This window comes from Trichomycterus rosablanca, chromosome 19, assembly GCF_030014385.1.
Source record: "Trichomycterus rosablanca isolate fTriRos1 chromosome 19, fTriRos1.hap1, whole genome shotgun sequence".
Taxonomy (NCBI): Eukaryota; Metazoa; Chordata; class Actinopteri; order Siluriformes; family Trichomycteridae; genus Trichomycterus; species Trichomycterus rosablanca.
Window position 1 is genome coordinate 15,295,740 of NC_086006.1, and position 26,019 is coordinate 15,321,758.

A 26,019-nucleotide genomic window follows, 5' to 3' on the forward strand; every position below is an offset into this window, starting at 1 on the left:
TTTTTTTGTTTTTTTTTGCTATTGTTGCAGATCTTCAGCACATTGAACAGAGTGAACGAGTGTCTATGGGCCTGAATGGAAACCTGTACTTCTCAAACGTGCAAGAAGAGGACAGCCGTAGTGACTACTGCTGCTTTGCTTCCTTCCCTAGAATACGTACCATTGTACAGAAAAATGCCATGGCTATTGTGGTCAATCCCTGTAAGTACTTTATAGCAATACATTTAATGAGTTATTAAATTAACATTGGGATTTTATCTCTAAATCTCACTGTAGATCTGTGTGCATTTTTGTATGTGCTATGAAATGTTTATATTGTATATGTTGTGTCTTATGTAATATTTTGGATTTATTGTTTTATTTTATTTCAGCAAACTCAAATGGAAACGATGGTAAAAGTGAGTTTTCTCAGTTAATATTACTGAAGTCCTGAATTGAAGTCATACTGGTGTCTAGCCTTAAATAGAAATCAGTCATTTAACATAAACTGGCGTTTCTAATTTCAGGTCTAGACAGAAAACCGAGGCTGCTGGTGCCCTCTACTGATGAGTCTAAAAAACACATGGTACAAGGAGAGGAGCTAGAGCTGGAGTGTATTGCCGAGGGATTGTAAGTTTGAGTCATTTCTAATTTCATAATTGTGATGCCATGTTTACACACTCACACAAACACACCACCTCCATACCTGACCGTGGCAATGATATACTCCTGGTCTAAAGCCTTGCTTTTCACAAACAGCTCCAGTTTTGATAGTTCATTGGCAGAAACTAGAGCTGCAAGTCTTCTTGGATACATCTCTACAAGCTTTGCATACCTGGATACTGTACAATATCCTCAAGTCTTTTTACAGTTGTTCTTTGGGATTTAAGTCTAGGCTTTAAGTTTGCAAGTCTATTTCAGTAACACATTTTTTTTTCATTGTCCTGATGAGACCAGGCCAGGCAAGTTTGGAAGTTGTGAACAATGCTTTTAACGGTGTCTCTAGGAATAATCAAAGTCTTCTCATACCCATTGCTCTTTTGGTGAAACGAAATGATCTTTTCTTTCTCTCTCTCTTTGTAAGCAAATTAAGATTCGTTATTGAGTTCCCAGTGGTTTAATCATGTTGTAACCCAACTTTAGGTTATACAGCCACCACCAGTAGGTTTATACTTGTAGAACTAAAGATGTAGAGGTTAAATAATTGTGACATGCCACTCTAAAAACATAATTTTTTTGTTCATTTGCTGTATTATTTAATTGAGGAAGACTTAATTTAAGCAAAATGTAGCCCTGAGCAAACTTCAAAGTAATAAATATTTCTGACTGCAAAAATTTACATACATACATCTTATGTATACATCAGATGTGCAACAGTCCAAGGTTGTGGTTGTCACATTTTTGTTTAAAAATTCTCCACACATTCTCTACTGCAAACAGTCAGGACTGCACATCCTCTTCTTCTGCAGCCACGCCTTTGTAATGTGTGCAAGCATGTGGTTTTGCATTGTCTTGTTGAAAAATGCATGAACATTCCTGGAAAAGATGTTGCCAAGGGCACTGACACGGTCCCATACCATGACAGACCCTGGCTTTCTCTGATAACCATCTGGACGACACAATGCATGTTTCCACTGTGTGATGGTCCATCCCAGATGCCTCCAAGCCAAGAGTAGTCAACACCACTTCTGAACATGGTTAACATTAGGGTTCTTTATTGCATAGTAAAGTTTTAAGTTGCATTTGTGCATGTAACGCCATGCTGTAGTGCTTGACAAAGTTTGGCCAAAGTAATCCCTTGCTCATGTGGTTATGTCAGCTATTGATGCACAGTTCCTAATGCAGTGATGTATGAAGGATCAGATAACATGGGTGTTCAGCTTAGGCTTGCACCCTTGCCCTTTACACAATGAAATTTGTCCAGAATTCTTGAATGATTGAGGTCACAGTGCTCCTGGGAGAACACCTAGCCTTATATATTGTTTTATATACTTGTATGCCATTTCCTAATTTCATTGCAGATATTTAAATACAGTTCTTTGGACTTCTCTGGTTTTTGTTTTGCAATGCAAGGGTTCTTATAGAACCAGATGTGTGTCTATGAAAAGGCCTATCTCAGTGATAATAGAAGCAAACATGACCACAATTTGGTGTGCTACAGCAAATGGTCTAAATGCGTTTGTTAATAAGTAGTTTCAGTTTTTGTTTTAATTTGAATAAATGAATAAAAAAGGCAGTTATATCCATCCAAAATCAAATACACAGGATATGGTCTATAACATCAGGTAGAAAGGTAGGTATTTACATTGATATTTAAATAAGCCTGTTTTTCCTAAAGAATCAGACATTTCTATGCTTTTTAAAACAAAAAAATATATACAGATTTTTATATGATATTTCATCCTAAAAAATAGAATGAGAGAAAAGGTAAAAATTCGGGCCCTCAACCAAAATAGCAATCAGGACTAAATTTACACAAATCTAAATTTGTTCTACAATTACTAACTGTACTCCATATCTTTCTCCACATACCTTTTTAACCTGCTTTCACCCTTCACCCTGTTCTTCAATGGTCAGGTCCCCCACAGGACCACCACAGAGCAGGTATTATTTAGGTGGTGGATCATTCTCAGCACTGCAGTGACACTGACGTGGTGGTGTGTTAGTGTGTGTTGTACTGGTATGAGTGGATCAGACACAGCAGTGCTGCTGGAGTTTTTAAATACCGTGTCCACTCACTGTCCACTCTGTTAGACACTCCTACCTAGTTGGTCCACCTTGTAGATATAAAGTCAGAGACGATCACTCATCTATTGCTGCTGTTTGAGTTGATCATCTTCTAGACCTTTATCGGTGGTCACAGGACACTGCCCATGGGGCGCTGTTGGCTGGGTATACTTTTGGTTGGTATTTTTTTTTTTTTTCACAACTTTTATTGCATTATGTTACACAATATAGATTTAGTATTATGCTCAGTTCTTGCACAATTGTTGTCACTTTTGCACACTTGGTTCACTATAAATTGCTTCTATTTTTAAATTATATTTAAGTTTCTTTTCTAATTTAAACTTTTTAATTTGTCTACACTTTTAGATTTTAAAACATTTCTATTTTTTTGTATAATATATATTTTTGTCTATTTTGTAGCTAATGTGGCCAAGCAGTCACTAAAGCATTTCACTGCCAGTTGTACTGTGTATGACTGTGTATGTGACAAATAAAGCTTGATTTGATTTGATTTGAAATAAAAAGTTGGGTTATTCCGCTACACAACAACAATCCAAAAATAGAAGAAGTCTGTCTCTACACATGATTTGAAGTATACTGCTTATGTAGTCTAGTATAATTATGGATGTTTAAAAAGAGTTTGTACATTGGAACACTGAGAAGTAAATCTGCTAAATTTATTGTATATCTGTTACAATTTAGTGAATGTGTAGGCTGCTCACAGGATACATAAATATCACATTTAGAAAAGACAGTTCAAAACTTTCAAACTGATTTATATTGTCTTTAAAAAAAAATAATAGCTATTGAATCATTTTTGTTACTTAAATACAAATTTTTGCATTTGTTATCAAAAATGCATAAATGCCACATAATGCATTATCTTTATTTTAGTGATTATTATATTTATACACTGATTTCTCCATTAGTCCAACACCAGTGATTGAATGGAGCAAGAAAGGAGAGAAGTTGCCAAAACACACAAATATCAAGAACTACGGAAAACTACTGACTATAATGAAAGTTAAAGAGGAAGACAGCGGGAAATACACGTGCAAGGCCAGTAATTCTGCTGGAGAAGCTGTACATCAGTTTGATATTACAGTGGAAGGTATGTGATCATCTACTGTTTGTTTAACTGGTTAACTAAGCTTTCACTTTAGACTTGTGTGTTCTGTTGTGTTATTAATAACCTCACTCACCCCTTCCATATAGCACCAGTTTGTAAATACAATTAATTTACATTTAGGATATTTTCTGTGTTTGTAGAATATATTATGAATAGATTCTATGTAGGAATTGACAATTTAAAAATAATTAAAGATATAAAAAAACCTTTACATATTTGCAAACTGTTCTAATGGCAGTTGACCCATTGTTTGTAGTGACACATTCACCTCATCACTAGTTATAAAGACATCTGAAATTTAGGACAGGACAGGTTGCCTTTATTGTCATTGCACAGTGTACGTACAATGAAATTAAGCAGCATACAATAACTAAAAATAGGAGCAAGAAGTATATACATATACAGTACACATACACACACACAAATGTATGTCTAAATCTTAAATTTAAAGAACAAAACCTAAAAGTATAATTATAAAAAAGACAAGACTTGCGGCTTGTCACTTCTTGAACTGTCAGTGGGTATGCAGCACAGCTGCCTGTGAGCACAACTTGCACTTTTGGAAATACTTCAACCCACTCAGGTGGCCATAACTATTTGACCCTAATTAAAGTCTCTTAGGTCTTTATACCTGGCCATTTTTGTTGCATTCATCAGTTTAACCCTTACTATGACATGCCCAAAAGTTACAAAATTGGTACTGTATTGCCATTTTTGGGGTGGTTTTAATATTTTGTCTCACTATCTGACTATTTAAACTTTTTTTTCTAATAACTTATCACAGTTTGGGGTTTCTTCTTGCCCTTGGTAGCAGACCACAGTTCTATGTATTTTTAAAATGGGGACAGTTGTCTTTGTAGAAGACTTTTAGACCTGGAATTACATGGAAATGGCACCAAGTAACTTAAAAATTAAAATTAAAATCAAAGCAAAATGAAAGCATAATAAAAATATGTATATGCGCAGTCCATATCATGTAATCACATTGATCACTGATGAGATGATGGGTGAGCAGTAGGGGTTAAAGAAGGTTGTAGTTTAGGGCTTAAGCCTTCAAATTTACTACTGGTACACAAGATGCTACTGGAACATACATATGTTGAGAGAAAAATAAAGCTTGTTGGCGAAAAGGTATTGGGGTGTAAAATAAAGATAAAAAAGAAGAATGTGTGAACATAAAGAATAATGGACACTGTTTATGGTGGAGGACTTGAATGTTTTGGGTTTTTTCTATCAAGAATAAAGTGATTTTAAATAAAATTCTAATACTTGTTGCCAAAAATCTGAACTTTCATTCTCATTGTCCCTGGAATTCACTGGACTAAAACACAATACACACTTTTTATACACAGGATGGCGCTGTTTCTACAGTCTGGGTAGTTCCATGATTTGTAACCATTCTGTTGTTTATCAGAGCCTCCACGCTGGGTAGAGGAGCCCATAAAAAGTCAGGTAGTGTCCATTGGATCCGACATTTACATCAAGTGTCATGCTGCAGGGAGGCCCCAGCCCACAATCACGTGGATGAGAAATGGCAGACCTCTTACCGGTGAGTTATACTCATTATCCTAAGATTTTAAATAGTCTATATTTTTAAAAGAGTAAATTGTGTGTGCAAAGTACAAATCAACATACTAGTTACTAAGTTACTAAGTACTATTGGGAGCATAATACTTTACTGGCTTGTTCTTTTGAGGCGCAGCACAGACTACACAGAAATGATCACATGTGTAGAGAAGCACACTTTTCCATTGACTATGGAATCCCCAATGGGACAAAATGTACTCAAAACATATACATCAAACATGGGGTCTGTACAAATACCTAGCGCTCTCTCTACATAAGACGCATTTTACGTCATCCTAAGTTTCTGAGAAAAAGGCATGTCTAAATTCTTTGATGCCTTAACATGCTCCCTACTGAGGTGGCGTAATTAAAAGCGATAAAGTGACTGAATAACGAGGGAGCGTTCGAAGCTTCCTTAGTGGTGAATTCTAGCATTAGTTTGGAAATTCTAGCATTCTGTTCGGCACAACTTTTCTCGACAAAGATTTCAAATATGGTGGATGAATGGGGAGCAACCAACGGAGTTCTTTTCAATTGTAAATACATTTTCATTAATCTTTAATTTGTATAAGGGTGCATTTGTATAAGTATTTATTTCCAAATTCGGACTCATCAGTGACAATTTAACCGTTTTTAGTACACAGAGAGAGATGTTAGCTGGCATGAGAGCGGGTTATGCTGCCTCAGCCCATTGGTTTAAATGGCCTGAGGCTAATTGTGTTAGTTTAGTAAGCGAAAACTGCGTTGACATACAGTGCCTTGCAAAAGTATTCAGCCCCCTTGAACTTTTCAACCTTTTGCCACATTTCAGGCTTCAACATAACGATATGAAATTGTAATTTTTTGTGAAGAATCAACAACAAGTGGGACACAATCGTGAAGTGGAACGAAATTTATTGGATATTTTAAACTTTTTTTAGAAATAAAAAACTAAAAAGTGGTGCGTGCAATATTATTCAGCCCCTTTACTTTCAGTGCAGCAAACTCACTCCAGAAGTTCAGTGAGGATCTCTGAATGATCCAATGTTGACCTAAATGACTGATGGTGATAAATAGAATCCACCTGTGTGTAATCAAGTCTCCGTATAAATGCACCTGCTCTGTGACAGTCTCAGAGTTCTGTTTAAAGCGCAGAGAGCATCATGAAGACCAAGGAACACACCAGGCAGGTCCGAGATACTGTTGTGGAGAAGTTTAAAGCCGGATTTGGATACAAAAAGATTTCCCAAGCTTTAAACATCTCAAGGAGCACTGTGCAAGCGATCATATTGAAATGGAAGGAGTATCAGACCACTGCAAATCTACCAAGACCCGGCCGTCCCTCTAAACTTTCAGCTCAAACAAGGAGAAGACTGATCAGAGATGCAGCCAAGAGGCCCATGATCACTCTGAATGAACTGCAGAGATCTACAGCTGAGGTGGGAGACTCTGTCCATAGGACACAATCAGTCGTACACTGCACAAATCTGGCCTTTATGGAAGAGTGGCAAGAAGAAAGCCATTTCTCAAAGATATCTATAAAAAGTCACCTGGGAGACACACCAAACATGTGGAAGAAGGTGCTCTGGTCAGATGAAACCAAAATCGAACTTTTTGGCCACAATGCAAAACGTTATGTTTGGCGTAAAAGCAACACAGCTCATCACCCTGAACACACCATCCCCACTGTCAAACATGGTGGTGGCAGCATCATGGTTTGGGCCTGCTTTTCTTCAGCAGGGACAGGGAAGATGGTTAAAATTGATGGGAAGATGGATGGAGCCAAATACAGGACCATTCTGGAAGAAAACCTGTTGCAGTCTGCAAAAGACCTGAGACTGGGACGGAGATTTATCTTCCAACAAGACAATGATCCAAAACATAAAGCAAAATCTACAATGGAATGGTTCACAAATAAACGTATCCAGGTGTTAGAATGGCCAAGTCAAAGTCCAGACCTGAATCCCATCGAGAATCTGTGGAAAGAGCTGAAAACTGCTGTTCACAAACGCTCTCCATCCAACCTCACTGAGCTCGAGCTGTTTTGCAAGGAAGAATGGGCAAAAATTTCTGTCTCTCGATGTGCAAAACTGATAGAGACATACCCCAAGCGACTTGCAGCTGTAATCACAGCAAAAGGTGGCGCTACAAAGTATTAACGCAAGGGGGCTGAATAATATTGCACGCCCCACTTTTCAGTTTTTTATTTCTAAAAAAAGTTTAAAATATCCAATAAATTTCGTTCCACTTCACGATTGTGTCCCACTTGTTGTTGATTCTTCACAAAAAATTACAATTTCATATCGTTATGTTTGAAGCCTGAAATGTGGCAAAAGGTTGAAAAGTTCAAGGGGGCTGAATACTTTTGCAAGGCACTGTAATCGCTGTCTAAGTAGTCTAACTTGTGACTTGTGTCTGAATAAACTGCTTCATAAGTTCAATGTCAAACAGACCCATTGGCAGCACACTACACCACAGAAAATTCTGTTACACTTAATTGTGATTTTATCCACTGTTCCGCATGTATGTTTTTATTTGCTAAGAAGCAGATAACTCAAGGAATTTAATTGTCATTTAAATTAGTAATTGTAATGTGTACTATGTAACCCCTGTCACTAATTAACTGGTAACTAACAAATTAAAGAATGTATTTACATAGTTTATATAAAATAACCAACAACCTTTTTTTTTCTTTCAGAGTTTCCTTCACCTCACATAAAAGTGCTCAATGACACCATTACCATTCAGAAAGCGCAACCAAATGACAGTGCAGCATACCAGTGTGAGACCTCCAACAGACATGGCACATTACTAAGCAATACCAATATTTTGGTGTTGAGTAAGTAATTCTGTTTTGCAAATCCAAGTAAATGTATGTCCATTTAAAATGTCTTTTAAGGGATCTTTCTTAAGGGAGTTTCTGCACTTATAGTCCAGATTTAGTGCCATCTGATTTCCACCTTTTGGAACCACTTAAATAAGCTCTAAGGGGAAGAAGCTTTTCATGTGATGATGATGTGAAAACAGTGGTGCATCAGTGGCTACGCGCTCAACCAAAAACAATTTTTGCTGATGGCATTAAAAAGTTGGTATGATGCTGGAAAAAGGCATCAGAATGTGACTATGTAGAAAGGTGATGTTATTTGTTTTTGAAATTCTTAATAAATAGAGTCTGAAAAGTGCAGAAACTTTTTGAAAAACCCTCATATTTACCCAGATGCGGTAAAAAGGTGTGCAGTGTTCTCTCATTTTTAATATATGCTTTAATGGCTGGCATGAAGTAAGGATACTTGAAAGCAGTTTTCTAACTCATTCTTATCATTTAGCTACCAATGGCTTAAAAATGGACATGCAAACTTATATATATATATATAATAGGTAGTTGGGTAGTTCCAACTGAATCATTAAATAGATTACCAATTTTCTTACAAACTGTTGCATAAATTGGTCAGCCAGGCAATTTATACCCATTTGTGAGGTCAGGCACTTTTGTTGGACAAGATATTGCAATTCATCCCAAAGGTGTTTAATGGGGTCAGGCACCTCTGCTGGCTATTGGAGGTCCTCCAAACCAAACATGTCAAACCATGTCAAACCAAACATGTTTTTATATGCCTTGCTTTGTGCACAGTGTTGCTAAGATGCTGGAGCAGGAAATAATAATTAGAAAGGAGTCTCCACATGCTTCTACTTTTACATGCACTTATACCATAAAGTGTATAACATGGCAAATTTATATAGTGTATAATTTAATATGATTACATAATATTCTGCTGCCAGGGAATTATTGTGTTTTTTCCTATATATGTAATTTCTGAGGCACTGAGCAGCTATTTGTTATTGATGTGAAGGTAGAACTTTTTGGAGGTAACTTTGTGTGTGTCCATAAGGGCTTTTAATACACTGTTTTGTTTTTTAGGTTGTTGTGTGCACCAGAATGTTGCATTTATATGTTAATAACTCGAAACTGATTCCTACAGAGATTGCTATAAAGAGTGTGCTTGTCTGTGTGCTTTGTTTGTTTGGCATTAATAACTAAACTATCTAATTTCTTTCAAGATCACCCTCCCTTGATTCTGACACACAATAATTCAGACTATGCCAGTGTGCTTGGGAAAAGCGCCATCATGGACTGCAAAGTGTTTAGTTCTCCACCTGCTTCTCTACAATGGTTGGTTCAGATACTAATTTATTAATTATTCATTTATTTTTATTTGTTTATTTTTTTAGGTATTCATTATTACTGACTTATTAGGCCTACTTTTTAATATATAGCAGGCAATAGAGACTTTAATCCTCTGTGGCAAACACAATTTAACTATTATTGTTATATTTATGTCTTTATTTTTAGTTAACATTCTAATTTCTAAATATTCTAATATTCTAATATATTTATTTCATGCCATTAGCAGGTGTTACATTAATATTGACCCAAATCATGTTTGTTAAAAAGAATACATAAAACAGTATGAAAAATGAGTAGTACTTAATACCATAGTTTAGTCAATTGATTCATCTAAAACTGTGCAATACAGTATTTATTAGCATTATAAACAGTACATTATTTGTGTCATTACTAGGGATGTAATGATACACTCTACCCAAGATGAGATATGATTCACAATACTGGGTTTTCCCAATTTTTTAAAACAAAATGAAATTATGAAAGTTTCTTTTTGTATTTGTGCTTATCTTTTATTTTTCTAAATAATGAATGCCTTTATTTTTGAGGTAGGTACAAACTATGCAAAACAATGCTGCACATTTCTCTTTTTGTGTAAAAAAACCCTGAAATTAAATGAATCCCACATTAAATAAATACATAAGTAATACAAATAAAGAAAGTATCCTCACATAAATAAAATTGGCCGGAAAATTCCGAACCTGGCAACCCTGTAGTGATGTCAACCAGGCGAGGTGAATAGCGCCATTGCCCTCTGCTGTTTAAAGTGAATATTGATTCATTATACATGTAAACCGATTTGAATCATTACACATGTGAATCCATTTTTAACTGTCCTGTGGTGCATCGTTACTAATATAATATGCTATCTAGCACTTTAAAATACAGACTGATGACAAATGCTTATGTGGACCTTTCAAGTATCCATTAAATTATCTGTAAAAAAAAGAACATAACACCAGTACTGTTTACAGTTTATATTTACAATTAAATTAGGAACATCATTTGTCCTATCTTATCCTTGATCCTCTTTTTCTGGTGAGTGTCTTATAAGTTCAATCAATCCAGAAATCAGTTCAGAGTTTTGTCAGCCATAGATACCAACAATGTATCCACTGGCATGCTTTGATGTAAGGTGAGTTTAAAAAATATATATGTACATAGAGGAAACCTGTCTGAACACAGTATGAACATGCAAAACTCCTTACAGAAGCGTTGACCAAACTAAGGCCCTAAGCCACTTGTTACAGTGTACCACCCACACTATCTACTGCACCACCATGCTGTGCCCAATTTCTTTTGATTCTATGTAAGAGCTAACAAAATACTTTTGTTTGTATAGTTATAGCAAGAGCAACAACTTTAAAACTAATAATGTATTTATTTTATATTAATACATAGTAACCAAGTCCAAGCCACCTTAAAACACTGGATGCATAGCAGGGATTACACCTTGGACATGGCATCAATCTATCACAGGGTATTAGACACTCACTTTTGCATATATCTAGGGGCAGTTTAGATTTTTCTACTATACTAGCTGACCTAATCCAACAGAATTATTATTTTGCTATGGTAAAGAGAGGGACAAGATTAAAATATAAAATAAAAAAAAATCGAGCAAAAGGTATAGAGGGAATGTATTGAGAGGATGTATGGCATCATTCCTATTTATTGCATGTATGGATTCTGGCAGCAACATCATATGGTAATGAAAAATAACAATATAACCAAAGGAGCAAATAGCAATGCTAGGTAGTATACAAAAACACCCCTACACTTAATGTGGACATCTGATTATGAACTTGTTGTACACTGCTGCTATTATATAATCCTTGTCCCCACTTTGCAGCTATAAAAGCTTTCACTCCTCCAATGAACCGAATAATCCCAGAGGTAAATGTTGGGGTTGAGGTCAGGGCTCTGTACAAGCCACTGGAGTTTTCCCACTTCGAACTCATTAAACCAAGTCATTGGTCATTGCTTTGTGTCATGCTGAAACAGGAAATGGTCTTACCAAAACTGTTGCCATTCAGTTTAATTACACAGTCGTAGTCATAGTCACATTATTATGACCACCAGCTAATATCCAGATAATTCCCCTTGTGCTGCATGGACAGCAGCTAGACGGGCTGGGAGTGACTCAAAAAGATCCTGGTAGGTTGTCACAGGTATCTGGAGCCATGCTGACTGCAGTGCATCCCACAGCTGCTGGAGGGTGTATGAGGGAGGATCCACAGAGCGACCACGACAATCGAGGTGGTCCCACAGATGCTTAGTTGAGTTCAAGTCTGGGGAATTATGGGGCAGGGTAGTACTTGGAAGTCTTGGTCATGCTCTTCCAACCAGTGTTGGACATTTCTAGCCGTGTGATGTCGCATTGACATGCTGGAAGATCCCATCCGGCCCAGGGAAGACAATTTTACCAATGGTACTTTTACCCATGACAGCAACGAGGGATATATGTGCAGACAGCCTATCGCACACCTTATTTATTTACCAAGCCAGCTCATGTCAAAAGTAGGAAGTGGTCAAAATATGTGACTGTGTATGTATTGAGTAAAGTGGGGTCAGTAATTAGGAGGGATATCCACATAGTTTTGGCTCTATAGTGTATAGCATAAGAGAGAATATTTTTCCCCCTCTCCCTCTAAACCATTTACTTTGTTTGAATAAAGTCCAGTTCTATGTCCAATGAATTTTAAACCAAGTTGTTTCATGGGTCTGCAGTTTTAGGAAAAATAATGACTTGTTGTTTGTATTGTAGGGAAAAAGAAGACCCAAAGGGTTCTGTGATGGGAGAACGTTTCACTCTTCATGAAAATGGCTCCCTGCAGATTCACACCACTAAGATGGAAGACACCGGAAAATATAAGTGTGTTGTTAAAAACTCAGAGGGGCTCTCTAGCATCACTGCAGCACTTCATATAAAAGGTAAAATGTTTTTAACTTACATAAACTGAGTTAATTAGATGGAATTAGTGTCCATTCTTATAAGTGAAAATGTGCATTATACCATGTATATGAGCTGGATTATGGTCTATAGAAACGATGTATCTTTCTGATTTAGATCCAACAAAAATTGTCACCCCTCCTCAAGATACACTGGTCAAAAGAGGGACCACAGGAGAGCTTCAGTGCAAGGCAAAGTATGATTCATCTTTCACTGATCAGCTGGAAATTCTCTGGCAGAAGGATGAGGAAGATTTACCTTTGGAAAGCACTGACGAATCTGGGTAAGTTGCGTAGCATTACTTTAGAGTTAATTCCAACTCTTTTTTATACACATGTATAGTATGAAAGAAATTGAAACTTGGTTTGTACTTCACTAAACTGTTGATGTTTAAATGTTGCATCTAAAACTGTGTTTTAAATGTTGACGTATCCAATTACCCAATCACATTTTTCTTCCTCTACTGCTGCTGTCCTCCACTCCTGACCGAGAGGAGCCCCTTCCAACACCTGTGCAGTAGCTGACTGCTTTTTTCACCTGCACAAGGCGGGTTCATAAGGGGATCAGTATCATGTATGAAGAGTCATGCATCGATCTTCATTATCCTCATTCTGCAGGCACCATGGATCAGCCGGCAGAGGTTGTAATTGTTATGAGGTATCCCCTCTGACGATCCCTATCCAACAGACATGTCAATTGTTGTCTGTATAAGCACCTGGCCTGCCGGTAGCAGAGCTGAAATTTAAACTCATAAGCTCAATATGTCAGCTCTGGAGAGCTAACATCTTTCAAGCTGTCCCACCTGAGCATCAAAAACACTTGTTTTATAATGCACTGCCTTTGATTTTCAAAATATTCAGTGTGGTTTAAGGTATTCAGTTTTACTACTATAACAGTACTGATTTTGCTTTATTTCCAGATACCACATTCATGAGGGAATACTACAGATCATCAATGTAAGCCACAGTGATAAAGGAATGTACACATGCATTGCTAGATCACCTTTGGACCAGGATACGGCATCTGCACATCTTATTGTGCTAGGTGAGAATATTTTCTGATTTATTATTTGTAGCAAACATTTTCATACTACAGCTGAAGAGTATGCATACCACATAAAGCTTTACACTACATCATAGTTTTTAGAATGGTTTCATAGTACATAATCTACTATAAAGTGTTACTGGTTTGCTAACAAAATTGGCATTGACTGTTGGTTGGTCTGATGTATACAGATATAAGTTTATTGTGTGTGATGTGCTTTAGATGTTCCTGACCCTCCAGTTAATTTAACATTATCTGACCTGAGAGATCGTAGTGTGACACTACATTGGGTGCCCACTGATGACCATAACAGTCCCATAACAGGTAATAAACATGTTCATTACTCACACCTACATCAGTTTTCTTGTTATAGTTATTCATATACTGATGCCAATTACTATTCTTCAGCAGTACAGTAGCCTCCCTTTGAAACTCACAGCATATTAAAACTGAGTCTTTTTACATAATGAATGACGATTTTGTATTCATGAACAGAGTACGTTATTGAGTTTGAAGAGAACCAGTGGGAGCCTGACACTTGGAAGCCACTACTGCGAGTATCTGGTTCCCAGAGCTCTGCTCCTCTCTCATTATATGGCCACATAAACTATCAGTTCAGAGTCAGTGCTGTCAACGCTATTGGCAGAGGCAGTCCCAGCGAACCATCTGAGAGATATAAAACCCCTTCTGCTGGTAGGAAAACTGCTCTCTATTTTACCACAATCCATTCATGGCCAGACATTATTTTGTTTTCCCTCAATTATGTTGCACTGGATGTGTTACAGTGGTGTGAAAATGTAATTGCTCCTTTTTCACTGTCACTTTTATTGCATATTCCACATTTTGTGTGACATCGTGTTGTGTTTTATGATCTGAAATTAGTCAAAGTAAACGGGAGTCAAAGCACAATATTTCCTGTAAACCATAACCGAATTTTATGTAGGAAAAAGTAACCCTACACCATTGGGGTAAATAGTTAGTCAAATTTAATTGGTATTCCAAAATCCAAGCAGTTTCAAAAGAGCTCTGAAATAAATATATACATATATACACTGACTAGGCATAACATTATGAGCACTGACAGGTGAAGTGAATAACACTGATCATCTCTTCATCACGGCACCTGTTAGTGGGTGGGATATATTAGGCAGCACGTGAACGTTTTATCCTCAAAGTTGATGTGTTAGAAGCAGGAAAAATGGGCAAGCGTAAGGATTTAAACAAAGTTTGACAAGGGCCAAATTGTGATGGCTAGATGACTGGGTCAGAGCATCTCCAAAACTGCAGCTTATGTGGGGTGTTCCTGGTCTGCTGTGGTCAGTATCTAATCAAAAGTGGTCCAAGGAGGGAACAGTGGTAAACCGGCGACCGGCTCATGAGCGGCCAAGGCTCATTGATGCATGTGGGGAACGAAGGCTGGCCCGTTTGGTCCGATCCAACAGGCGGGCTACTGTAGCTCAAATTAATTAAAGTTAATGCTGGTTCTCATAGGAAGTTGTCAGAATACACAGTGCATTGCAGTTTGTTGTGTATTGGGGCTGCATAGCCGCAGACTATTCAGGGTGCCCATGCTGACCCCTGTCCACTGCTAAAAGTGCCAACAAAGGGTACGTGAGCATCTAAACTGGGCCACGGAGCAATGGAAGAAGGTGGCCTGGTCTGATGAATCACGTTTTCTTTTACATCACATGGATGGCTGGGCGCGTGTGTGTCGCTTACTTGGGGAACACATGGCACCAGGATGCACTATGGGAAAAAGGCAAGCCGGCGGAGGCAGTGTGATGCTTTGGGCAATGTTCTGCTGGGATGGGTCCTGCCATCCATGTGGATGTTACGTACTGTGGCCTTGACCTTAATCCAATCGAGCATCTGTGGGATGTGCTGGACAAACAAGTCTGATCCATGGAGGCCCCACCTCACAACTTACAGGAGTTGAAAGATCTGCTGCTAACATCTTGGTGCCAGATACCACAGCACACATTCAGGGGTTTAGTAGAGCCCATGCCTTGATGGGTCAGGGGGACCAACACAATATTAGGAAGGTGGTCATAATGTTATGCCTTATCTGTGTTTTCTAGATTGGATAGGGGTTACCAATCATTTTCTAACACTTCATTACTCTTTAATCCACAGGCAGTAAAATGCATTGTGTCTAATGTCTTTCTGCGTCAATGACATTAAAAGACATTGCAGCCGAGGATGATGCAACCAATATACTGTACTGTTATATATCAGTGATTATGGGTGTTGGTTGACCTTGGACCCTAAATAAATTAAATGTTTTACAAATTGTATTCAAGTTTTGTTTGTGCAACAATCTGATACCATTCAGTGTGACAAATATGCAGTCATAGAGGACAGGAAAGAGGACAGTAACTTTTACACACCATTGTCATGTTATAAAGTAAGAAGCACTCAAGTTTGTCAATGAATTTCATTAACTGATACAAAGTGCTACTAATGTGTATGACCATTTTTTGCAAAGTTTATACGCAAAGTTAATGGATTGTAACTGTTCTTGTTTTGTCTTTAAACAGCTCCAGATAGAAATCCTGAGAGTATAAAGATTGAGGGTCTTTTGCCACAACAGATGCACATCACTTGGGAGGTAACAAACTGACAATGATGTTGTTATATGCATATTGCTAAAATAAATTTAATAACAGTCTTAATCGTAACTTTGTTCAACATTTTTGAAGAATTGTGTTAGTTTTCCTAATTAAATACTTAAACTGTTATAAGATCTGTACCTGTAATAACCGTTCTTTAATATTATAGTAAGGGTTAGATATCTGAATACCCTTTGGTATAACTGTAATGTGTTGGCAGCTGTCCATGAGCTGCTCCACATTAGGAGACACAGTACCTGTGCCTTGTATTTCTCTATGCTGCCTAGTTTGGCAGTGCAGATGGGGTACAGAGGCTCAGTTGAGTGTGATATCGCTTGATTGACAGTCACCTGCGCCTCATAAATGTTAAGTCACTTTGGTCTGGTCCAGTCTTTCACTGATGAGGGTTGTCAGCATTTTATTAATTATTGGTTACTTGCCCCAGTGTCGCAGCATAGTGGAAGGGAACCACTCTTTCTTTACTGTTGGTAGAGGTGTGGTAGAGGTTCTGCTTTTGTATTGCCAGCTGGTTTGGACAGTTCTTTGTTATCTTTTTCCTGAGAGCTGGGTTGTCATGGAAGGACAGAAAACTTGTCAGATTGTGACATCTCTATCCTCTTTGTGAATGTTTGTGTCTTTTAGTTGATACTTTGTTTATAATGGTTTGGCTGCTTATTCATTTGCAGTTTTCCCCTGTCTTGTTTAAGGTTTTTAGTCACATTATTAATCTACCTTGATTAGATATTTGCAAATTGGGTTCTAATTCCATTTTTGCAGGTGTGTGGCTATGTTCATTTATAGTTTATTTTTAATCCTTTTATTTATGCTACAGACAAACATTCTACTTAATACTCTACTTTTTATCAATTTATAACCTATTAGACAAATAAACATTAAGTGAATGGTAGTAAAACTAGAAAGTCTTTTCTCTCAATGTCTTTATATCTCAGCCTTTGCTGCCTGTAGAACACAATGGGCCTGGTCTGGAATACAAGCTTAGCTACAGGCAGATGGGTGTTGAGGAATTCTGGACAGAACACATGTTAAAGAGGCACTCATATGTGGTAAAGAACACCCCAACGTTTGTTCCATATGAGGTGAAGGTCCATGCTCACAATAACCATGGATGGGCAGTGGAGCCAACAGTGGTGATTGGATATTCCGCGGAAGACTGTAAGTGTGAAACGCATCTACTTCTTTAAACCTTACTACTACTCACATTCTTATTCATTTAAATGTTTACATTGACAATGCTGATACTCCTTAAAAGTTTGTGAACACCTATTGTACAGACATTTTTTAAAACCACAGGCATTTATATAGAGTTGTTTGGTAGGCAGAAAGTCCTGAAGACTTTTCACTTGAAAAAAGAGCATTTGTGAGATATTAGATGAAACATCCTGTACCATTCATACAGTTTAATTCATACCCAAGTTGTGGAATTAGATTGACATCAGGATTGGTGCAGGCTGGTCAATGAAAATGAAAACATCAATATGAATGTTACTTTGTTCAATGGGGTATTGTCTTACTGAAACAGAAAAGGACTTTACCAACTGTGGCCATATAATTGCAGAGTTTGTGCTGGTAGAGTTCTGCTGGCATAATCAATTAAAGTTCCTGAAGTGAGGTGCTTGGGTGACGCAGTAATCCCAAGTTCAGAATCTGCTGTGCTATCGACTGACTTTCAAATGACTCCCTAGCATCAGCACGTGTTAACATTAGTTACGTGTGACAATATATATACAGTATATTCCGAATGGGACAACACAGGTTATAAATTTAATAGCATCTGGATGAACATAAGCTAAGCATGCATAAATGTATGGTAATGGCCCATTGCTTTTAGATGTCAAGTTAATGTAGCTGTGATAAACTTTCTTCCCTTACACTGACATTTTATTTTATGTACGAAGGCTCGTCAAAACTTTTATATTTTGGTTGGAAACGGTGAGGGTGGGGGGAGGGGTAATTGGTCGTGTCTAAGTGACTGAGAGATAGCTTATAGTATTAGAACCATCTGATTTCCACCTTTTTGGAAATTGTTAATAAATTAAATTAGTTTTAAAAAAGTGTGGAAACTTTTTGAAGAAACCTCGTACTAAAAGTTTACATTTAATGTGCCTTTGTGGCTGGTAAACAACATAGTCCTCTTCACTTCTATTTGCTTCTTTGGATGCATATGTGTATTCTGTAGAGTATGTGCATCTGTATTATTTAACCAACATGCTTTCTCTTGTCCTTACCAGTGCCAGTAGCAGCTCCTGAAAATGTGAGTGTGGAGGTGTTGAACTCTACAATGCTTGGGGTCAGCTGGTCATCTCTAAACCAATCCCAGATCAGAGGACATCTGCAAGGTTATAGTGTAAGTCTATAACCTTTGCTTTCTTGGTCAAGTGTGTGAGCTTGTTTATGTGTGTTGTTTATAGGTGTTGAAGTTCAGTTTTTAACTGAACTACATTTTTATTTCAATTACCAATATGCTACTGCCAACATTACATAACATAAATTTTTTTACAGCCTGGCAAATACACTGCCTGGCCAAAAAATTTGGTTGGACCGCCTTTAGCTTTAGCAATGTCACAACAGTTATTATTTCTGTCCAGAGTTGCATAAATTTTTCCCCAAGATCTTGTATTGATGATGGGAGGTATGGACCACTGCGCAAAGTCTTCTCCAGCACATCCCAAAGATTCTCATTAGGGTTCAGGTCTGGACTCTGTGGTGGCCAATCCATGTGTGAAAATGATGTCTCATGCTCCCTGAACCACTCTTTCACAATTTGAGCCCGATGAATCCTGGCATTGTCATCTTGGAATATGCCCGTGCCATCAGGGAAGAAAAAATCCATTGATGGAATAACCTGGTGGTTCAGTATATTCAGGTAGTCAGCTGACCTCATTCTTTGGGCACATAACGTTGCTGAACCTAGACCTGACCAACTGCAGCAACCCCAGATCATAGCACTGTCCCCACAGGCTTGTACGGTGGGCACTAGGCATGATGGGTGCATCACTTCAGCCTCCTCTCGTCTTACCCTGATGCACCCATCACTCAGGGTAAATCTGGACTCATCAGACCACTTGACCTTCTTCCATTACTCCAGAGTTCAATCTTTATGCTCCCTAGCAAATTGAAGCCATTTAACTGACAAGTGGTTTTGTTAAGGCTACACAGCTGTTTAGTCCCAATCCCTTGAGTTCCCTTCACATTGTGCACATGGAAGTCAGAGTCAGAGAGGTTTTATTGTCATTTCAGCTACATACAAGTACATATTGAAACGAAACAGCGTTCCTCTAGGATCACGGTGTAACACGGTACAAAAAGTGCAAGACAAAAACAGTGTAAATACAAAACAGTGTAAATACAACAATAAATACAAAAAGAATCCTATAATAAGTAACTACAAAAGATATTCCTAATTATCCCTAATCTAAACAAGTAATTAGAAGACAGGACTAAAGACAAGTGTTAGTACATGATGGTGAATAGATGGTACAATGGTTCATGAGGTAGTGACATGTTGTACATTAGCAGCGTAAAATTGGCAATGGCGATAAGGTGCCTAAAAAGTAAATAAGGTGCAAAAATACAAAAAGACTTTTCAATATTTGAATAAACAGGTAAAAACAGTCTAACATAGTCAATACAGTTCAGCAGAAAAATTCCGGAGGAAATTGTTATAGTACTGAGTTGAGGAGTCTGATTGCTTGTGGGATAAAACTGTTATACAGTCTGGTTGTGTTAGTCCGGATGCTGTGGTATCGTCTCCCAGACGGGAGCAGAGTAAAAAGTCCATGTGATGGATGGGTTGGATCGGCCACAATGCTTAGAGCTTTGCGGATGCAGCGGGTGTTAAAAATGTCCGTGAGAGATGGAAGAGCGACCCCGATGATCTTTTCAGCTGTCCTCACTACTCGCTGGAGAGTCCTGCGGTCCGACGCAGTACAATTCCTGAACCAGACAGTGATGCAGCCGCTCAGGATGCTCTCGATTGTTCCTCTGTAGAACGTGGTGAGAATGGGGGGTGGCAGATGAGCTTTCCTCAGTCTTCTCAAAAAGTAGAGACACTGCTGGGCTTTCTTGGTGATGGAACTGGTGAACACCGAGAAATTTGGTGCTCTTGACAATCTCAACAGATGAGCCGTCGATGTGCAGTGGGGAGTGGTCCTTAGTGTCTTTCTAAAGTCAATGACCATCTCTTTGGTTTTATCCACATTCAGAGACAGGTTGTTGACTTGGCACCAGTCCGTTAGATGTTGTATCTCCTCTCTGTACGCTGACTCATCGTTGTTGCTGATGAGTCCCACCACAGTTGTGTCGTCTGCAAACTTAACGATGGAATTCGAGCTGTGCATTGCTGTACAGTCGTGCGTAAGCAAAGTAAACAGCAGTGGACTGAGCACACAGCCTTGGGGAGCGCCGGTGCTCAGTGTGGTGGTGCTGGAGGTGTTCTTACCGATCCGGACGGACTGAGGTCTCTCAGTCAAGAAATCCAGGATCCAGTTTTAGAGAGAGGTGTTCAGGCCCAGCGTGCTCAGCTTTCCAATTAGATGCTGAGGAATGATGGTGTTGAATGCTGAGCTAAAGTCTATGAACAGCATCCTGACGTAAGTGTTCTTTCTGTCCAGGTGTGTAGAAGCCAGGTGAAGTGTAGTGGATATGGCGTCATCCGTTGAGCGGTTAGGACGGTACGCAAACTGCAGTGGGTCCATGGTAGGAGGCAGTAGGGTCTTAATATGCCTCATGACTAGTTTCTCGAAGATATATGATGATAGGCGTGAGTGCTACGGGACAATAGTCGTTGAAGCATGACACAGATGACTTCTTTGGCACGGGTACGATGGTGGTCGTCTTGAGGCACGTTGGAACGATGGCGCTGCTCAGGGAGATGTTGAAGATGTCAGTGAATACATCTGCCAGTTGGTCTGCACATCCTTTGAGCACTCGGCCAGAAATGTTGTCTGGTCCAGAAGCCTTCCGTGGGTTGACTCCGTGCAGAGTTCTCCTCACGTCCGCTGTGGTGAGACGAAGCACCTGGTCGTCACAAGGTGGGATCATCTTCCTCGCCAACATGTTGTTCTGCGCCTCGAACCGAGCATAGAAGTCATTCAGCGCATCTGGAAGAGAGGCATCACTGTCACAGACGGGTGGAGTCGTCCTGTAGTTGGTGATGGCCTGGATACCCTGCCACAAGCGCCGTGTGTCACCGCTGTTCTGGAAGTGGCTGTGGATGTTCTGGCCGTGTGCGCGCTTTGCTTCTCGGATTGCCCGGGACCGTCTGGCTCTCGCTGTTCTCAGAGCCGGCTGGTCACCTGCTTTAAAAGCGGAGTCTCGGGCCCTCAGCAGTGCACGCACCTCTGGAGTCTGGAGAAATGCTCTTACTTTCACTATTAAACATATCCCTGAGTTTTACTGTAGTTTTTCTACCATTTGATTTTACCAAACGTTTAAGTGATTGCCGATCACGATCATTCAAGATTTTTTTCCGTCCACATTCCTTCCTCGAAGATGATGTTTCCCCACTGTCCTTCCACTTTTTAATAATGTGTTGGACAGTTCTTAACCTGATTTTAGTAGTTTCAGCTTCTCCTTAGATGTTTTCTCTGCTTGATGCATGCCAATAATTTTACCCTTCTGAAACAGATTAACATCTTTTCCACGACCACAGGATGTGTCTTTCGACATGGTTGTTTAACAAATGAGAAGCTATTCACTGCATCAGTTAGGGTTAAATAACTTGTTGCCAGCTAAACCATAATCACCCATGCAGTAATTATCCAATGGGAGGCTCTTTTTTTGGCCAGGCAGTGTATGTTACATTTAGGTTGGTAGCAAACAGTTATTGTTTCCATTTCAAATTAACATTTGCTGCTCCAAAATGTGCATTTATATGTTAGCATTAATGTACCATTTGTATTTTACATCCCCACACCATGAACTGGTACATTGACACATTATTTTATAAAATGTTGAATAAATAGCTACATCACATTACATTTCCACAGTGTTTTAGTGCTTTTCAGGTGAGTCTGACCCCAAGAAGCTTGTAATGCAATTTTAATGCAATGTTATCCACTGGGTCAAATGTCATGGACATTCAGCCTTACACTTTATGAACTGAATTATTTTGTATTGCTTAAATCTAGCTTGTATATGTGTTGATTTCAAGAGCAGATACTGTCCAGAAGATATTGTAATCTAATGCAAAATCTAATTCTTATGTTCTAAAGTGGCAAACTAAGCTGTTTTAAAGTGTGCCTATCATTTAAATTCTGTTCTATGAATGCAAATACTTACACTGATCAGCCATAACATTAAAACCACACTCACTGTCCATTTTATCAGCTTGTAGTTCTACAATTACTGACTGTAGTCCATCTGTATCTCTGCATGCTTTGTTAGCCCCTTTTCATGCTGTTCTTCAATGGTCAGGACCCTCACAGAGCAGGCATTATTTGGGTGGTGGATTATTCTCAGCACTGCAGTGACACTGACATGGTGGTGGTGTGTTAGTGTGTGTTGTGCTGGTATGAGTGGATCAGACACAGCAATGCTGATGGAGTTTTTAAACACCTCACTGTTGCACTGTTGACTGAGGTAGGAGTGTCTAATAGAGTGGACAGTGACTAGACACGGTATTTAAAAACTCCAGCAGTGCTGCTGTGTCTGATCCACTCATACCAGCCCAACACACACTAACACACCACCACCATGTCACTGCAGTGCTGAGAATGATCCATCACCTAAATAATACATGCTCTGTGGTGGTCCTGACCATTGTAGAACAGGGTGAAAGCAGGCTAAAAAAACTATGTAGAGAAACAGATTGACTACAGTCAGTAATTGTAGAACTACAAAGTGCTTCTATATGGTAAGTGGAGCTGATAAAATGGTCAGTGAGTGTAGAAACAAGAAGGTGGTTTTAATGTTATGGCATATCAGTGTACAGTATAGCAGCCACAATATAGCCAAACGTTCCTTTATTAGTATAATGTTGTTGTCTATTATTGGCCTATTTGTACGAGTACTTAGTACTAGTTAAAAAGAGAAATGAATATAAATCTCAAGACTAAAATGGTGGATAAACTTAGTCTTTCTGTTTCAGGTAAACTGGTGGAGAACAAAAAGTCTGTTGAAGGTTCTAGAAAAACCTGCTGAGAAGCAGTTCCTCATTGTCTCAGGGAATAAGAGTCACACAATGGTGCCAGGACTAAAGCCTTTTTCTGAGTACCATCTCACTGTCAATGTCTTTAATAGGAAGGGCAATGGCCCCAGCAGCAAACCACTCAACTTCACAACACCACAGGGAGGTAAGCACTACCTGCACTGCAATTTACTTGGACACTGTCAGTAAAATCAACTGAGCTGTAAAATTCACTCAGACTTTCAGTATGAAGCTGTCAGAAGCAGACTGTAAGTGATGCTATTTAGAAGTGGAAATGTCTATTAGTAACACTAGCTCAGTCATGAAGCGGGGGGTCAAATAAGCGCACAGTAACCTGAAGTGAGGCAGGGATTTACAAACTGCCCCTGGAAGCAAAATCAGCAGACGACTTTTTGTGCTACTCTCATTTGGATGCTGTATACAATCCTAAAATTACAACCCTAAATCAAAAAAGTTGGGACAGTGTGAAAAAAGCAAATAAAATAAAAATACAGTGTTCCTTACATTTACTTTGACTTTAATTTGATTGCAGACAGTTTGAACCCAAGATATTTCATGTTTTATCTGCTCAACTTCATTTCATTTGTTAATATTCCTCCATTCCTGCATTTCAGCCCTGCAATACATTCCAAAAAAAGTTGGGATGGGGGCAATTTAGGGCTAGTAATGAGGTGGTACAAAAGCAGCATCCAGGAAAGGCTGAGTCTTTGGTGAGCAAAGATGATCAGAAGATCTCCAGTTTGTCAACAGATGTGTGAGAAATTGATTGAAATGTTTAAAATCAATGTACCTCAAAGAATAATTGGAAGGGATTTGCATATTTCTCCCTCTACAGTGCATAATATCAGTAAACCATTCAAGGAATTGGGAGGAATTTCAGTGCGTAAAGGCCAAGGGTGCAAGCGTAAGCTGAACGCCCGTGATCTTCAATCCCTCAGACGGCACTGCATCAAGAACCTTCACTCAACAATAGCTGATTTAACCACATGGGTGAGGGATTACTTTGGCAAACATTTGTCAAGCACTACAATACAGAGTTACATGCACAAATGCCACTTAAAACTTTACTGTACAAAAAAGAAGCCATATGTTAACCATGTCCAGAAGCGGCATCGACTTCTCTGAGCTCTGAGGCATCGGCGAGTCTGAGAGTCTGGCGGCGCGCAGGAGTGCAGCGGCTTCTCTAGCTCTCGGTGTTAGTGTAAAAAAACTAGTATGACTACTTCAAATAGAACAGCAATAAAGTACAGCTCAACAGCATTAATGGAACTAAACAACAGTGTCCATGTTCAAATACCTTTGGAACTAAAAGCAGCGCTCGGTAGGATGCGGATTCTACGAACGGCATGCAGCGGCAGACGGAGCTGGCTCAGGGCCAAAAGGAAGCGGTGCACGAGAAAGCAGAAGAGGGGTAAAAGAGCCGGTCTGCTATCCAAGCTAAGAGCTAACGCTAACAGACCCGCTATTCCATCGCTCTTTTTATCCAATGTCCGGGCTTTGGATAATAAAATGGACTTGCTGCGACACAGACTGTGCCATCGGGAGATGCAAAGCTGCAGTGTCCTTGTTCTAACAGAGACGTGGCTTAATAACAACATGCCGGACTACGTCTTTGAGCTCGCCGGACGGCTACTTTTCCGCTCGGACAGGGACCGGCAGCTCTCCGGTAAAACCAGAGGAGGAGGACTCTGCATCTATATCAACAAAGGTTGGTGCACGAACTGTTCCGTAGTAAGCAAACATTGCTCTGATGTGGTGGAATATTTCATACTAAAATGTCGTCCCCACTATCTGCCTCGGGAATTTACAGCAGTGTTCATAGCTGCGGTTTATGTTCCCCCGCAAGCTACCGCTAATGTAGCGCTGAAGGAGCTGCAAGACAGCATCGGCTCGCTACAAAATAAACATCCAGAAGCGTTATATGTAGTGGCAGGGGACTTCAACCACGTGAATCTGCAGGACATTTTACCCACATTTCATCAGCACGTTAACTTTGCAACTCGGGGCAAAAACACTTTGGACAAAGTGTTTACAAACAGACGAGGAGCGTACAGAGCAGCGCCACGCCCCCACCTCGGCGCCTCAGATCACATCTCTCTCCTGCTCGCTCCTGCATACTGCCCGGTGTCAAGGAGCAAAAACCCTGACACTAAAACCATCTGTGTGTGGCCTGAAGGTGCTGTGTCCAGGCTACAGGACTGCTTCGAGACCACAGACTGGCAGATATTCAAGGAAGCTGCAACATCAGAGAGCAATGTTGATCTGGAGGAATACACAACATCTGTTATGGACTATATTAGGACGTGTATGGAGAATGTGACCACCTCAAAGACTATAACCATCAGGCAGAACCAGAAACCATGGATCAACGGCGAGGTGCGTTCCTTGCTGAGAACCCGTGATGCCGCATTCAGAGACGGTGATGAAACTGCACTCAAAACTGCCAGAAGAAACCTGTCTGCTGGAATAAAGAGGGCAAAAGCCACTTATGCTCTTAAGATTCAGGGTCATTTCACATCAAACGACCCACAGAGCATGTGGAAGGGCATTAGGTGCATCACAGACTACAAGAGGGGGGGCACACAGTGCCCTGAGGACCCAGCTCTCCCCGACACCCTCAACACCTTTTATGCACGCTTTGAGGTCTCCAACACCACCACCCCCTCCCGGCTCGCACCCTCC

At 39.4% G+C, this 26,019-nt stretch overlaps 1 protein-coding gene across 1 annotated transcript in view; it reads left to right on the forward strand.

Annotated features, from left to right (window-relative positions):
- chl1a (cell adhesion molecule L1-like a) overlaps nt 1-26,019 on the forward strand; it is an 84,580-nt gene that overhangs the window by 49,479 nt on the left and 9,082 nt on the right. Inside the window, 15 exon segments of the mRNA XM_063015003.1 lie at nt 31-205; nt 457-609; nt 3,636-3,817; nt 5,250-5,384; nt 8,079-8,219; nt 9,440-9,551; nt 12,331-12,497; nt 12,634-12,799; nt 13,436-13,560; nt 13,783-13,884; nt 14,056-14,253; nt 16,098-16,168; nt 17,120-17,342; nt 18,419-18,534; nt 23,278-23,482. Of these exon segments, the coding sequence (XP_062871073.1) occupies nt 31-205; nt 457-609; nt 3,636-3,817; nt 5,250-5,384; nt 8,079-8,219; nt 9,440-9,551; nt 12,331-12,497; nt 12,634-12,799; nt 13,436-13,560; nt 13,783-13,884; nt 14,056-14,253; nt 16,098-16,168; nt 17,120-17,342; nt 18,419-18,534; nt 23,278-23,482 (2,271 nt within the window).